Source organism: Vespa crabro, chromosome 22, assembly GCF_910589235.1.
Source record: "Vespa crabro chromosome 22, iyVesCrab1.2, whole genome shotgun sequence".
Lineage (NCBI taxonomy): Eukaryota > Metazoa > Arthropoda > Insecta > Hymenoptera > Vespidae > Vespa > Vespa crabro.
Genome location: NC_060976.1, coordinates 2859900 through 2875887, shown reverse-complemented (window position 1 = coordinate 2875887; position 15988 = coordinate 2859900). Strand labels below are relative to the sequence as shown.

General features: G+C 27.3%; 6 protein-coding genes across 11 annotated transcripts; 4 read left to right on the top strand and 2 right to left on the bottom strand.

Moving 5' to 3' along the window:
• The first annotated feature begins 166 nt into the window (after nt 1–166).
• On the top strand, nt 167–4542 carry LOC124431602 (transformer-2 protein homolog beta). Of its 4 annotated transcripts, XR_006944047.1 has the most exons (6): nt 167–329; nt 1019–1525; nt 1895–2109; nt 2237–2334; nt 3149–3262; nt 3336–4542. XR_006944047.1 is itself a non-coding variant. In XM_046979691.1 (5 exons), exons 1-5 carry the CDS (start codon nt 315–317, stop codon nt 3970–3972), a joined length of 861 nt encoding a protein of 286 aa, XP_046835647.1. In that variant the 5' UTR covers nt 167–314; the 3' UTR covers nt 3973–4542. The 4 variants fall into 4 exon arrangements, 3 of the variants coding, with proteins under 3 accessions (XP_046835647.1, XP_046835648.1, XP_046835646.1); XM_046979691.1 differs by lacking the exon at nt 3149–3262 and having other exon boundaries at nt 3947–4542; XM_046979692.1 differs by lacking the exon at nt 3149–3262.
• Nucleotides 4543–6049: 1507 nt separating this feature from the next.
• Nucleotides 6050–9628, top strand: LOC124431749 (sulfhydryl oxidase 1). The gene is made up of 3 exons (XM_046979991.1): nt 6050–6481; nt 6578–6830; nt 6947–9628. The coding sequence occupies exons 1-3, from the start codon at nt 6202–6204 to the stop codon at nt 8343–8345; spliced, it is 1932 nt and encodes a 643-aa protein (XP_046835947.1). The 5' UTR covers nt 6050–6201; the 3' UTR covers nt 8346–9628.
• LOC124431754 (probable palmitoyltransferase ZDHHC24) lies at nt 9021–11138 on the bottom strand. The gene is made up of 2 exons (XM_046980000.1): nt 10978–11138; nt 9021–10873 (listed from the first exon to the last, which is right to left on the bottom strand). Exon 2 carries the CDS (start codon nt 10606–10608, stop codon nt 9751–9753), a length of 858 nt encoding a protein of 285 aa, XP_046835956.1. The 5' UTR covers nt 10609–10873; nt 10978–11138; the 3' UTR covers nt 9021–9750.
• A 165-nt stretch (nt 11139–11303) lies between these two features.
• Nucleotides 11304–12796, top strand: LOC124431755 (phosphoglycerate mutase 2). Its single transcript, XM_046980001.1, has 3 exons — nt 11304–11503; nt 11912–12409; nt 12487–12796. Exons 1-3 carry the CDS (start codon nt 11404–11406, stop codon nt 12651–12653), a joined length of 765 nt encoding a protein of 254 aa, XP_046835957.1. The 5' UTR covers nt 11304–11403; the 3' UTR covers nt 12654–12796.
• A 149-nt stretch (nt 12797–12945) lies between these two features.
• LOC124431756 (histone RNA hairpin-binding protein) lies at nt 12946–14518 on the top strand. The gene is made up of 3 exons (XM_046980003.1): nt 12946–13305; nt 13381–14130; nt 14255–14518. The coding sequence occupies exons 2-3, from the start codon at nt 13601–13603 to the stop codon at nt 14397–14399; spliced, it is 675 nt and encodes a 224-aa protein (XP_046835959.1). The 5' UTR covers nt 12946–13305; nt 13381–13600; the 3' UTR covers nt 14400–14518.
• On the bottom strand, nt 14397–15965 carry LOC124431752. Of its 3 annotated transcripts, none has more exons than XM_046979999.1 (4): nt 15783–15965; nt 15427–15585; nt 15087–15351; nt 14397–15000 (listed from the first exon to the last, which is right to left on the bottom strand). In XM_046979999.1, the coding sequence occupies exons 2-4, from the start codon at nt 15576–15578 to the stop codon at nt 14524–14526; spliced, it is 894 nt and encodes a 297-aa protein (XP_046835955.1). In that variant the 5' UTR covers nt 15579–15585; nt 15783–15965; the 3' UTR covers nt 14397–14523. The 3 variants fall into 3 exon arrangements, with proteins under 3 accessions (XP_046835955.1, XP_046835954.1, XP_046835953.1); XM_046979998.1 differs by having other exon boundaries at nt 15075–15351; nt 15427–15580; nt 15783–15963; XM_046979997.1 differs by having other exon boundaries at nt 15075–15351; nt 15783–15960.
• Between the last annotated feature and the right edge of the window lie 23 nt (nt 15966–15988).

The window sequence follows — 15988 nt, the reverse complement described above, 5'->3', positions numbered from 1 at the left end:
TTAAGAAGATATCGTAGCTTGAAGAAATATCGTCGTTCAAATTTATTCGCACGTGAAATTTGAATGGAGTGTCGCATGCAGCGCCAAACTATCGTCCAATCCGATTCTTCGTTTCTTAGCAACGCCGGATGTTGGCGTTTTCATAGCTTCCATCGAGTAATATCACCATTTCCGTTCGTTATACGTTGAAACGCCCGAAAGTGAGGATCATTCGCCATTATTATATATCGACGCCACGAAATATCGTTCTTTCAGTTTATAATTTCTATCTAACATTAATCATTTCTTGACTAGTTTCCACCTTGAAACTAAATATGAGCGACATTGAAGTAAGTATCACATTTCATATTATTTATTACTTTTGGCAAACAATTAAGAGTATTCAACGAATATGTTAACATGCGGCCAACAACTACAGCCATTATCGATCCGTAACGTTCTACGCACGTCGCGTGTAATTGTGTTTAGAATAATTTTACTTATTAGTTCGAATACAATGTATGTCGATACAATGTTTACTCGGCAAATATTTCCTTTATCAATTCTTAAGATAAGAATCGTATTGTATGCTTTTTAACGAGAGATTAAATTTACGTGAGAATTTGAAATTCGTAGTGCACTTTTTTGTTTTTTTTTTTTTTTTTTTTTTTATTTATTATTATTATTATTATTTCTCTAAATAAGTTTATATTTCGTTTATATTTTTCTTTCTTTCTTTTTGTTTTTTCTTTTTTTTTTTTTTTTTTTTTCCCCTATCAAATAGAAAATGTGCCGTGTATACGTATTTATATATATATATATATACACATATACATACATACATACATACATACATACATACATATATATGTATACATAGTTAACGCTATGATGATCAACTCAGCTCGCTTTGATGTAATGCTGAAGAAATAACAATTGTTCCCTAAAGTTTTAAAATCTGATTGTGAAAGCATATTATCATTGTTTACATTTAATATTTTATTATTCATAATTGATATATCTATTCTTTAATTTTCAGAGAAGTGGTAGTCGAAGTTCAAGCCCACGAAGACCACGTACAGCTGATGGAGGATTAAGGGATTCACGTTCACATTCAAGGTCACGTAAATCTCGCGAACGAAAAGAATCCCATAGGGCAGTTAAAGAATACTCCAGATCACGGAGCCGTTCTCTATCGCGCAGCCGAAAGTCATATCGGAGTAATAAATACGCTAGTGCTGGTCATCGTGGAAGTAGTCGCAGTCGCAGTCGTTCTCTTTATAGAGGCGGTAGATATTCTCGCAGCAGATCTCGATCGTACTCACGTTCCCGCTATTCTCGAGAACGTGATAGGAATATCTATCGATCACATTCTCGAAGTCCAATGTCGACAAGAAGACGTCATGTTGGTAACAGAGACAATCCTTCTCCTTCTCGATGTTTAGGTGTATTTGGGCTTTCCATATTTACCACAGAACAACAAATTCATCACATCTTCTCAAAACATGGACCGGTTGAAAGTGTACAAATTGTTATTGACGCCAAGGTACTTTTATATAATTTTCGTTTTCTTTTTTGTTTTTGTTTTGTTTATTTATTTGCAGCGTGCATTTTCTTTTCTATTTTTTTTTTTTTTCTTTTTTTTTTTTAGATTTATGAATAAATTGTATAAGCAAATGTTTAACCCTTATGGATTGTTTTTCTCTATTTTTTTTTTTTTTTCTTTTTATTAAGGGAATATCAAATTCTGCCAGAGATTTAGAACGCTCCTTTTATTAAGTGCATGTGGAACGTTAAAGGCCTCTGGCTACAAGTTTTTTAAATCCCAAAAAAAAAATGATTAATACAAGAAATAACAAAAATTCAATGTATAATTCCTCCAATTATTAATTAAATTAATAAATGTTAATTACAGACAGGACGATCCAAAGGATTTTGCTTTGTTTATTATGAATCTTCTGAAGATGCTAAAGTAGCAAAAGAACAATGCACAGGAATGGAAATTGACGGACGACGAATAAGAGTAGACTATTCTATCACACAAAGAGCCCACACGCCTACACCTGGTATTTATATGGGAAAACCAACGCATCTACCTGACCGAGGATGGGATGGACCAAGGCGTAGAGAGTCAGTATATGTATTCTTTAAAATTAAAAATTATATATTAATGTAGAAAGTATATGGAATTATAATAATAAAAAAAAAGAAAAAAAAAATTTCTGAATTATATTTAACATATTATTTTAAAACATAGAAGCAGTTACAGAGGAAGCTATCGCCGCTCTCCAAGTCCATATTACAGCCGACGACGATCACGTTATGACAGGTCTAGATCACGCTCCTATTCTCCACGTAAGTCTTATTTCAATTTTACTTAGAAGTATAATATAAGCAGTCTACATGGATATGTGTCTCCTTTGAAATAATATGTGCTGCGTATCATGCGTTATACATAAAACAGATCAGTAGTCCAGTAAAAGAATTCATAATCTTTTTATAATTATAATAATAGTAATAATAATAATAATAATAATAATAATAATAATAATAATAATAATAATAATAATAACAACACTCTCATTGATTTGATATTGTATGATACGGTAATTTATCATATAAACCCTTACACATATGCATCTGCAAAACATTTCATATACTCTATCATCATACATACTTAAAAATAAACTAATATGACGGATTCATTGAAATTGTCATGTCAAAGTTATATAAGATTAATAAACACATAATGTGTTTGGGAGGGGAGAAATATATTGTTGGTATTATAAGAAAAACCTTAATGCCTATCGTTAGATAGTGAATCAAACAGCATAAATCCTTTTATGTCTTACAAATTATATATTTCTGATTGATTGACTCTCATATTTTATTTAATTATATTAATTTTAATATAACAATTGTGCATAACTTGATTTTAATTTTTCAACATAAAAGTGCAAGAATAATTGCACTGTGTGGTTAATGAGTACAGATTGTGGCATACCAGGTATAATGTTTATTGTGCATTTTCAAGAGATATATATATATATATATATATATATATATATAAAAAAAAAAAAAAAAAAAAAAAAAAAAAAAAAAAAAAAAAAAAGTAGTGAACAACTTCTTTTTTTTAAAACCAAAAAAACAGTGTATATTTCTTTCACAGATTCATATTTCCGTAGACCGCTTATATTCAGTCCAAAGTATAAGATGAAATAAGAATCTACGTAAATTATCAAGAATCGATGGCAGACGCATCAAGAAATGCATCGAATAAATCGTACGGTAGTAACTAAGTGCACCCTGTACCCTGGGTCGAACAATCATGGTTTTTGTTGCTTAATGAATTTCAGGTCGATATTAAGTGACCGAGTGTGATGCGAGAGGCCAGGTGTTTGGGAGCCATTTGTGTGACTTGACCCTATGACCCCAAATTTCTTCTAACTATACCGTACCGGGTCAAAAATGCAAACGCTACATTCTTACTGCTGTTCTTACCTTACCTATTTCTGCATTATACGCGATTAAATATATAACATTTACGTTATATTATACAATATCAATTAATGAGATATAACATTTTAATATGCAAAGGAGTCTAGCATATTCTTTGCATGAAACAGTAAGGTTGGAATGGACACAATAGTTAATTTTCTTTTTCGATAATATTATGAAGAATAGGTTTAAGTTACTCATACTATGATTATCATGTGAAGGTTGGAATATGATTGAGTTATGAATTTAATTTGAATATTTAATAATTTGCTTAAAGTTGTATTCCAGCCGTTGGACACTAGATACCACTAACTACTAAACATGGTAGAAATCGGGAAATCTGGTATTCCTATCCGTTTATGAAACAAAAAAAAAAGCAAAAAAAAACCATAAAACAAAAAAAAATACAAAAAAAAAATTAAACCTGAAAATAGAAATAAGGTCTCTAACCTGTTTGTTTGTTTATAAGGTTTTGAATCAAGAGGTATTGGATGATAGAGGGAAGTTTGAAGTTTCACTCTGAAAAAATGAAAGTTTTGAAAAATTGAAGACAAGATTTCTGAAGATGTTTGTCTTGCTCGCATTTCAAGATATGAAGGTTTTTCGCGCATGTGACAAAGAATATGATCCGAATCGCATTCATTTCCGCGGCTGAGAAGTCTCAAGCCTAGAAGATCAGCAAGTACTATAAAGCAAGCCTCAAGAGTCAGAATCGTTGGCCCCCGACCTGGACAAATCAGTGGTTGGGGGTGAAACTGGCTGAACGTTTCAGAAAATGTTCAGGAAGCATCGAAATCTTTTCTAAGTAGGGAAGAGCGTAAGGTGCTCCAAGGTTGTTTATACTGATCATATTCTTTCTCAGTTGATTTGATTTACAATACAATATTCGCTATTAGAGATTCTCCTGAAAAATAAATAAAATGTTTATATACCTCCATCCATCCCATCCCTCCACCATCCTAAAACCTCCATCTCCACGAAGGAAAATTTTTTTGATTTTATACGCAGATAAAACATTAAATATAAATTGGACAATTAATAAATATGAATTTTTATATATTAATACCTATGATTTGCTAAGTCTTTAATTTCTTTTCGTTGCCATGATTATACAATGATTAATTTGAAGGGGTAAAAAAATAACAACTTTCTGGAGATTCTTTTTGTTTGTTTTTTTTTTTTTTTTTTTTTTTCCTTTTTTGATTCTATTAATGTCGCATTGAACCCGCTTGCGTATGGATTATATTTAGCAACATAGAAGACAAATTTGTTACGCAGTTTTTTTTATTGTACTTTAGTTAATGTAAGTGATCTTTTTGTATTTGTTCAATATACTTTAAGATTATATTCTTATGTTTAAGTTCGGTTAATAAGAGAAGTATCTTCAACTGTTCAAGATTATACATTTCAACTGTAAATGTTCTGGATTGCTTGTAGAAGTCTGTGGTCAAGTATAGAAATAGATAAATTTAGAAGATTGCCGAAGACGACTGAAGATGGCTGAAAAAAAAAAAAAAGAAAAAAGAATCCGAAAATTGTCAAAGATGCCCGATAAGAAACCTCATATAAAACTACAATCCTATCTGATCCAATATATTCGACCTTGTTCGATTTCATTCAATCCTTTTTTGATCTTGCTTGATTCTATTTGATCTTATTCGATCCTATTGAATCCATCTAATTCTATTATGTTAGATTAGAGCTTGTAATGAAACTTGCGAATATAATTATTTATTTTGTAACAACGTCAAACTTGTCCTTTTTTTTCTTTCTTTCTTTTTTTTCTTTTTTTTTTTTTTTTTTTTTTGTTAATTTTTAATTAAAGAAAATAATATTGGAAAATTATATAAATTATGTTATAGTGTTAAAAAAAAAAAAAAATAAAAAAAATAAAATTATTATCGATTGTAAATTTGATTTTTTTTTTTTTTTTTTCTTTTTCTTTTTCTGTTTTCCTTCAGAAAAACATTACGTTCCTTCTTATTTATCATGGCGGTGAAAAATATTATATTTAGATTAATTATTATAAAATTAAATAAGTAGAAACTATGAACTTACTTAAGGATATATCCCTATTTGTATTTGAATTTATATTGTATTTAATGATATATTCGATAAAAGAGATTAATTACTTTTATCATTTTGTTTTAACTATCCAATGCGAGTGAATATAAAAAAAAAAAAAAAAAAGAAGAAAAATATAATAAAAATTTTAAATAACAATAAAAAAAAATTACCATCGACAATAAAACATCTTCATAATTTTTTTTTCTTTATAAATTATCAAGTCCTTGCTGTCTCGTGGAATAATTTTTTTTTTTTTAATTCAATTAACGCATTATTTTTGTTGATATATATATATATATGTTTGTGTGTGTTTTCCAATGTATACGTAACTACATATTCTTCATATTGATTGATAATGTCGATTATGAAAGCTTTATTTGCTTAGATAATAAATCGTTTTACGCAATAATCTGCGTTATCTATATTTAATACGTAAAATAAATTGCGCCATTTAAAAATCATCTCTTTTTTTTTTTTTTTTTTTTCCCCAATTAATATAACACAAATGTAATTATTTTCTTTAATACGTATTCAAATATTTTTACAAATAAGAATTGTCTAGCAGGAGTTTCTTTATTATTGGTATCACTGTCTCTAATCTGTGTACTACTTCAATCCATTTCATCATCATTAGGTTAAGAATTAGTAAATACAAACATGCAACGAAACGATTTCATAACAAAAATAATCTTATTATACATCGTGATAATATGCAAATATGTAACAGTGGTAGCTATACAAGACGATCAATATCAAAGTTATCCTGCTCAAGGCTTATATAATAACAGTGATAATGTAGTTGTATTAAATGCTACTAATTTTAAAACAAGTGTTTATGGAGATTCAAAAGGATGGTTAGTTGAATTTTATAATAGCTGGTGCGGATTTTGTTATCGTTTTGCACCTACATGGAAGGCTTTTGCAAGCGACGTTTATTGTAAGTGTTATTTCTTAAAAATTGATCATCCTAAGAAATTGTAATTTTTCAATTAAATAAAATAAATAAATTTATAATACAATATATATTTTTCAGCCTGGAGAGATATTGTTGTTATTGCAGCTATAGATTGTGCCGTAGATGACAACAATCCAATTTGTCGTGAATATGAAATTATGCATTATCCAACGCTTAAATATTTTCCTGTTAATTCCCATTCTTCTTTCATGGGTATAGTAGTTGAAAAAGGTGATAATGTTGATGACGTTAGACACAACTTAATTAAAAGATTGGAAAAGGAACAAGAAGAAGGACGTGGTATAACATGGCCTAATATTACACCTTACAGGTAATAGTCAATTTAATTGTAAAATCATTTTGCATTAATATTTTTATTATTTCTTTAATGTAGTAATAATATATTAATTTATTTCTAATTTAATTATTGTAATCCATTTTATATAGGAATGCAGAGATAAAAGACATATGGAAAGTTGTACCTAAAACTGTAAAATATTTTTTTTTATTATTTGAGAAAACAGACTCTCATATGGGAACTGAAGTCATATTAGATATGCATAAAATTTCAAGTCTACAAATACGTAGAGTTATATCCGACAATGAATTATTATGTGTAACAAGTAAAATCACAAAATTTCCAAGTCTAATTGTAATGGGCCAAAAAGAATCGCAAAAGCTTTTAAATATTAGAATACCAACGAGAGAAGGTATTATACAGACAATTAAAAATTATATGAATTCAAAGGGTATAAATATAGATGAACAAATTATTGGGAATTACAATGGAGAATTGCTAACTCAAAAATCAAATACAATAAATGATACTAAATCAAACTCTCTTCAAAAACAGCAATATAACTCTGGTACATTTGAAGATCATTTATATCAATTAGATTTGGAAAATGCACTTAGATATTCCATTTATCATGAAGTACCAATGACTAAAATTATAGAAGGAGAAAAGATGGAGGCATTGAAATTATATTTAAATGCAATAGCCAAATATTTTCCAATGAGATACAGTAGTATCTTTCTTGACGTAATTCGTGATGTAATCAATAAAAAAGAAAAGATATCTGGAGAAGAATTCATTCGTTTAGTAAGATCAACAGAGGAGGAAATGTCACCAGTATACTCAGGCCCACAGCAATGGATTGGATGTAAAGGAAGTAAAGAAACATATAGAGGATATCCTTGTGGATTATGGACAATGTTTCACATGTTAACTGTTAATTTTGGAATGGAAAATAAAGATAAAACACATTATAATCCCATTGAAGTATTACGAGCTATGTATGGATATATAAAAAATTTCTTTGGTTGTGCCGATTGTTCAAGACATTTTGTAGAAATGGCATCGAGAAACAAAATATTTGAGGTACAGAATGGAGATGATAATATATTATGGTTGTGGAAAGCTCATAATGAGGTTAATGCAAGATTAGCAGGAGATGAAACAGAAGATCCTGAACATAAAAAAATACAATATCCATCGCAAGACCATTGTTCGGAGTGTAGATATTTAAATCAAACTTGGAATGAAGCTCAAGTTTTATATTATCTTAAAAGAAAGTATAGTTATGCAGGAATAAATTATTACGGATCTAGTGAAAAACAAAGTAATGTAAAAAATGATGGATCAAAAATGAGACAAGAAAGACTTGCTTCTACCAAATATATAAGTCTTAAAAAATTGGGTTGGGATTTTACTGTATTTGATATAAGCATTTGTGTCGTATTATATGTTACATCTGCTACAATACTCACACTTGTTTGCATTAAATTTGCTGTAAAAAGAACTTACAGAAAGAAAGCATATCTAAACTTACTTGGTAAAGTATAAATTCTTGTTAAGAACAAAATTCACTGATGTATATTATAGCCAATACATTTTTTAAGATATTGTATATATACACAAACACATCTATGTATTCGACTGTATATATTATTAATATTATTTAATAATCTAGTTCTTCTATATATATATATTTCCATTTTTATATGTTATCAACAATTGAACAAATTTAGTTCTTGTTATTATCACAAAAATTCTTTAAAAAAAAAGTTGTACAGATCGTACGTATGTATCTGTGTTATATTTCATTTAAACTTAGATATATTCGTGGATATGTTATAAAATTATTTTTTTAAAGGTTTAAAATTAAACACGTCATAAAGCTTCCAATTGTACATTATTAATGCTAAGTTAAATTTTTTTGACCAAGAAAGTTGTATGAAAATTGTATGTGGTTTTTTTTTTTTTTTTTTTTTTTTTTTTTTTTTTTTTTTTTTTTTTTTTTTTTTTTTTTTTTTTTTTTTAATTCAACACAAAAATTTCATAATTATGACAATCTCAATGAAAGTGAGTGTTTGTCAAATGATTATTAATTGTAAATATCTACTATTTTGAACTTGAATTTAAATTTTGCAAAATTACATAAATATAAATATATCTAAAATATATCTATAATATGAATAAAACTTTATACATGGATATATAAATATATATTCCAAAAGATCTTCTGTACAATCAGTTTAATTAAGTAAATAATAACAATTAAATTTGATTAGCAGCTACAAGGATCAAATTGTATTCAAGTTGATCTTATTTGATTAAACATAATAATAGATCCAAATGATTACACTGTATAAATTTTATATATGTATATATTTATACAGCACAATGTCATAATTTTCAATTACTAATATATAATATTTATAGAAGATAATAAACATTATTCATTATTTATACAATTTACAATTTTAAAAGTTCCATATTGACATAATTTATTTGTTCTTTAAAAGAATATACTTTAACTAGAAATGTCTGACATTGCCATTTAATAAATTTTTATTTATAACGATGTGCAAAATAGGAAATACATTTTCTTATTTTAAAATATATATTTAAGTTTTTCATCATATATATAAATATATTATGTAGCACAATGTATGTGTATGCACAAGTATGTATATGAAACAAATTTTTGGTATGACTGTATGATAATGATGTTACAAAATATTTATAAAATACAGTTGAGCTTTTATAACTTGCAATTTCATAATTAATAAGAAAAATTCCAATTAAAAAGAACTTTTCAGTGACAAAAAAAAAAAAAAAGAAAATGGAAAAAGACACATTTTATACATCTTAAATTAATAGCTCATAGAAATGACTTTTGCTTGAAAATGTTTCAAGTTGGAGGGTTTCAATTGCATTTCAGATGAAGAAACGCACATCAATTAATTCATTTACTCTTTGCATTATTAATTTCCCATGTACTTTTTGTATCCCAAGTAATACCATCATGGGGTAATTGAGATTTTATATATGGAATCAACCATGTTAAAAACCATCGTTCACCAAGAACTTCCTTTATATTCTGTTGCCAACCAAGATCATAAGTATCCATATTTTTATTACTTTCATTTGCTACACATCCATTAAAAACTAATCGAAAATGATAAATGCATAAAACACCTGTAAATAACATTCCTACAACAGATACAATATAGAGTAATAAATAGAATTGTTCTACGGAACCATCAAATCCAAAAACAAATATTGCCAAAGGAAATATTATTTTTATAATGGACATTGGAAATTCAAAATTTATTCTAGCCCAAATAAAATAATTATTATAACAAAATGCATAGATTGTAGCAATGAATAAATAGAAAAGGAACATTAAAAAGTATCGATGATTAAAATAACCAATACAACAGCCTGTAAAGATACAATGATGATCACGCTTTAGAATACATGTTCCGCATGTTGAACAGTGCCATGAACGAGGTGGAGCAAGTATTTCACATGTTGCACATAATCTCCATCCATTCTTAGAGCTTGCTGTACTCACTGGTACAATAGTTCTATTAATACTAGTATCGCACAATACCGTATAGGTAAAGTTACCCACAATATTTAACATTATAAAATTACCTATAGTAAAGTGCATGAAATATGGTATTGTATTGTGCTTATATAATGCAGGTAATACTACCCACAACTCGAACCAATATATTAATGGTACAATTGTTAATATAAATATCATAGAACAAATGTCACTTAATGTGCGAGGCCAAATAGTTTTACGAATGATCATTTTTGACGATTATAACTGTATAGTTTTTATTCGCACATTCACTTTTTATTGATCTTTTTGATGGATTCACAATAAGGTTAATTAAAAATTTTATGTCAACATCGATATTCCCTTGTGCCCTTAATAGACACTTTATTTTTTATATTTACATGGATAAATATATCAAACTTACACGTTGACATATTTCTTTTTCTTTGTTTCTTCTTTCTTGTTTCTTCTTTTTTAATTCCTATCCTTGTAAAAACGTATTAGATATTTCGAATATCTAATTAAAAAGGGAAGAAACTTGTGAGCCTTCAGCACTTATCCTTAATATTTATTCATAACCTCATCAAAGATTTTTTTCTCTTTATTTCTTAAAACGTTTACCTTAAAAAAGTAATGAAAAATATATGGAACATTACTTTTTCTGTTCCTATTTATTAATGCAATGCATTAAATTAATTCAAATCGTATAATATCTGATACAATTTAGAACTTAAACATAACACGTGATTGTTTGTATATCATTAAAATGACATCTAAGATACGGAATGAATTTATTATTTATCAAGTTAGAATCGTCAACGCCACCTGACGTCAGAACTATAGAATTAAAATCGTAGGCAGTTTTTTTTTTGCCTACAATTTTACATTTGATTATGATCGCATCAACTAAGAATTAAAGGGAAAGAAATAAAGCATAGATAATAAGAAATGGATATATGTTGATAGCAAATTCAAGGGAACTGTCGTGAATATATCGCCGCTGAGAGGATACTTCATTGATATTCTGCATATTTGTTTATTAAAAACATGTCGAAATATAAAATTGTTATGGTTCGCCATGGTGAGAGCGAATGGAATAAATTAAATCTATTTTGTGGATGGTACGATGCTAATTTATCTGATAAAGGTAAGATTATAAATGTTATCGAAAATCTTCGCAAGGGCAAAAGGTCACGAGATCTTAACAATTTCTTTTTCTTTTTTCTTTTTTTTTTTGTTCAAGATATACAAAAAAATATCGAGAAGAAGAAATATTTTGTTTAATTATTTTTTTTTTCTTTTTGTTTTTTTTTCCCTTTCTTTTTACAGTTTCTTAAATTGTCATAACGAAATAATGCATACCTTAAAATGGATTATCAAAATAAACCGATAAAATTTATTATAGAAAATTACATTTTTCTTAAAATTGTAATATATAACATATCATAGTCATTCATCTATGTACTCGTTCCTTCCTTCATATGTATGAAGTGTTTGTAGTTTTATATATATATATATATATATATATATATAAAAAAAAAAAATTATTCAACAGGTAAAACTGAAGCTTTGTCAGCTGGAAAAGCTGTTAAAGAAGCAGGTCTTACTTTTGATGCTGCTCATACGTCGGTCTTGACAAGAGCTCAAGAAACCTTGAAAGCTATTTTGAAAGAAATCAATCAGGAGGATATACCTATTCTTAAAACGTGGCGATTAAATGAACGTCATTATGGTGGTTTAACTGGTATGAATAAGGCAGAAACAGCAGCAAAATATGGAGAGGAACAAGTACAAATCTGGAGAAGGTCTTTTGATGTACCACCTCCTGCTATGGAATCTGATCACAAGTATTATGAGACAATAACTAAAGATCCTAGATATGCTACTGAGCCCAAGCCTGAAGAATTTCCTAAATTTGAATCATTGAAATTAACCATTGAAAGGACTCTGCCTTATTGGAACAATGTTATCATACCACAATTGAAAGAAGGAAAAAAAATCATTATAGCTGCACATGGAAACAGTTTACGAGGAATAGTGAAGCATCTTGATCGTAAATATATTCTTTATATAAACTTTATTATTATTGTGATAGAATGTACGATAGAAAAAATTTTATTTTATTTGCAGAAATGACAAATGAACAAATCATGGGCTTAAATCTTCCTACTGGTATTCCTTTTGTATACGAATTAGATGAGAATTTTAAACCAGTTGTTTCTATGAAATTCTTAGGTGATGAGGAAACTGTCAAAGCAGCAATGGCTGCTGTTGCTGCACAAGGAAAGGCAAAATAAAGTATTAAAGAGAGTCATTCTCAAATATTAATTTTCAGTCAATGATTGTATCATAATTAATGTTTCATATAATTCAAATTATTGATTAAACAAAATATAAGTAGATGGAAAAAACTAACAAGTTAGAAATAAGAACATTAAAATGTCTAATTATTAATGCTACATATGCCCAAAATCCTTACAAACATTTTTATTTATTTCTTTTTCAAGCATGTACATAGTATATATTTATGTACATATTGCAATGTATTATGGCAATGCCAAAAAACTAAGTATAATTTTAGTAATGAAAAATACGAGCAAATACACAGTTGTCTCTTTTAGAGAAATATATCCAAATATATCCTATATTTATTCTTTTATTATATAAAAAAAAAAAAAAAAAATAATATATGACATAATAATAAATATTATTTCTATAATATTGTATCTACTTTATGAGAATACTATAAACGAAATATTACATAAGTCAATATAAAATAACGCTATACTTATTTGCATCCATTTTTAAAAATTAGTTTGCTATTGTAAGATAGCATGAAAACATACCCTGCATCTTCAAAACGACGAATAAAATTAAAAAAGGATATAAAGTAAATTTTTAATTTGAAATAATCAATTTCAAACAAAAATATCAAAAAGTCATAAAGTGGTGAGTAAAATCGTGACAATGCATACGATTTATTGTCAGTACTAGAAGAATTTTCAATTTTGTCTTTTTATATAGGTTATATTTCAATGGATGCCTACCGATTTCTTTATATACCTAATATAGGTTAATGCGTCAGAAATAAATGCTTTGTTACAATTCGAGTTCTTTCATTTTTGTAATTGGTGAAATCGTAAAAAATTAAACAAAAAAAAAAATATATATATATATATCTTCGAAAAATCGTATAATTATATTTAAAAGAAATCAAATCAATACATGTCAATACAAACATACAATGAGTTCTGATAATGAAGAATTAATGTTGACAAACGAAGAAGATGATCTTTTTGATGAAATATTATGCATGAGTACAAATATAAAAACGCATGCACAATCGAAGAAGCATGTCAAAATAGAGGATAAATCGACAAATAAAAATAATTGTACAAATGAATCAGAAGCAAAAGAATTGAAAATTCACAATGCGTCGCAAATTAAAAAAAATGATAATAGCGGAGAATGTCCCAAATATAAAAGTATCGAACAATCTGACAAATTAGACGACAATGTACCATCGATTCATTCAAATGTAAACAAAAGGCCAAGAGATACAACATTGGATACACGAAATCCTAAAATATCATGCCTTAAACATCGCGATGATTCAAGTTCTACAACTAATAGTACAAAAATATATCCAGTAGAAAGCAATAAAAAACGTGTAGAATATGAAACCGATCCTGCAATACTTGCACGGAGACAAAAAGAAATAGATTATGGAAAAAATACTATTGGATATGATCGATACATTCAAACCGTTCCAAAGTAATAATTCCATTAACAAAATTAACTTTTTAAGACCAGTGATGTTTATAAATTCTCATTTTTTTTTATTATTATTTTCATGAATATTGTTTCATATATAATACTTTATATTGTTATATTTCAGAGAGCAACGTACGAGAGATCATCCAAGAACTCCTCCAAAATACATTAAATATAGCAGAAGAGGATGGGACGGAATGATTAAATTATGGAGGAAACAGCTTCATTATTGGGATCCTCCGCAAGAAAATGAAAGTACTGAACAATGATAGTTAAATAAAGTTGGTCATTTTTATAAGAATACAATAGAAATAAGGTATTGAAATATAATTAAAACAGTATTATGTTATGATAAATTATGAAAACTATATACAAAAGTGTTCATAAATATTATCATTTTAATTTCACTTCAAGTTTCTTAAGTATAGCATCTAGTTTTTGATTAATATTCTGTTCAATTTCATTTAATCTGTGCATAGTTCTTTTTTCCATTTCATGAAATTTATTATTAATATATGTTTCAATGTTTGTAATTTCTACATTTTTACAATCATCTTTGCAATTAAGATCCACTTTTTTGGTTTCTTCGGTTATATTTTTATTATTATTTTGTATTTGTAAAGTATTGGAAATGATAAAGTTTTTTAAAGGTATAATTTCATCATTTATAGGATTCTTTTCTTGTTTAAAAGATTCTAACATTATATTAGCTAAAATTTCTTTTTGCTGTGTTGAACCATTTAAGTTATTCAGAAAATTTGTTATTGTATAATCAAGTATCTCTGATTTATTTTCTTTAACAGATTCTGTCAATATAAGTTTTATACCGTATATCCATAACATGGGTTCTGCATTTTTTATTTTCGTAAACTGAAAGACAAAGAATAAGAAGCTGCAATTTAGTAAGAAAACAAAGATTCTTATAAAATAAAATTATATATTACTTTAATACTGGCCTCAGTACTAGGATGTTTTAAACTCATTTCTGCTAAATATATAGTACTTCCTATAAACTCATCTATTTGTTCTGCAAAGACTGTAGTTGCATATTCTCCGTATTGTTTAAAAAATTCTAAGACGTACGCTTCAGAGATAATTATAATACGTGATATTTTTTGATTATTCGTTAATTTTATGTCCAATGTACATGGTTCTTTCACTTGTTCCGTCGAACGTAAATAAATACATGTATCCAAAGAAATTATATCATTTAAATCTATACTATAACACAAATTTTAATTAGGCTTTAATTTATATTTTTTTAATTTTCTTTTTCTCAAAAAATATATTTATTACCTCTCTGGAGCAAGTGATAATGGTATTGTTGTAATAGTATCTACATAACATTTCTTTCCGTCAATCATCCAATTAGATGAAACTTGTATGAAGTCTTTTATTGAAGACGTTGCGGTTAATATTTCACAATTTTCTTCTATTGTTGCCTCCATTTCTACTCTAAATTATTTAATAAATATATAGAATTTTTATTATATTATTTGTACAAAAATTAAAACTGTAAAAATATATATTGGATTGCATGTTTAATTTAATTTTGTACAAATAATATTAAATAATTAATTAACATATAGGACATAGTAAAAATGAAAAGTTATTACGACGCGACAATGATAACAACGAATGAGATACATAACCTTTTTTGCACAATACTACGATAATTCTTTTACGGCTAAAGTTCGTAATATTTCCGATAAGACGATTTTTATATCACGCTCGTATATCAAGATATTTTCGATATGAATGAAGAAAAATTGTTGCTCAAAATTATTTATCATCTTTCGATCAAGGCATGTGTGACTACAGCGACGTACATGGACAAAATATGAACTATGAATGCAAT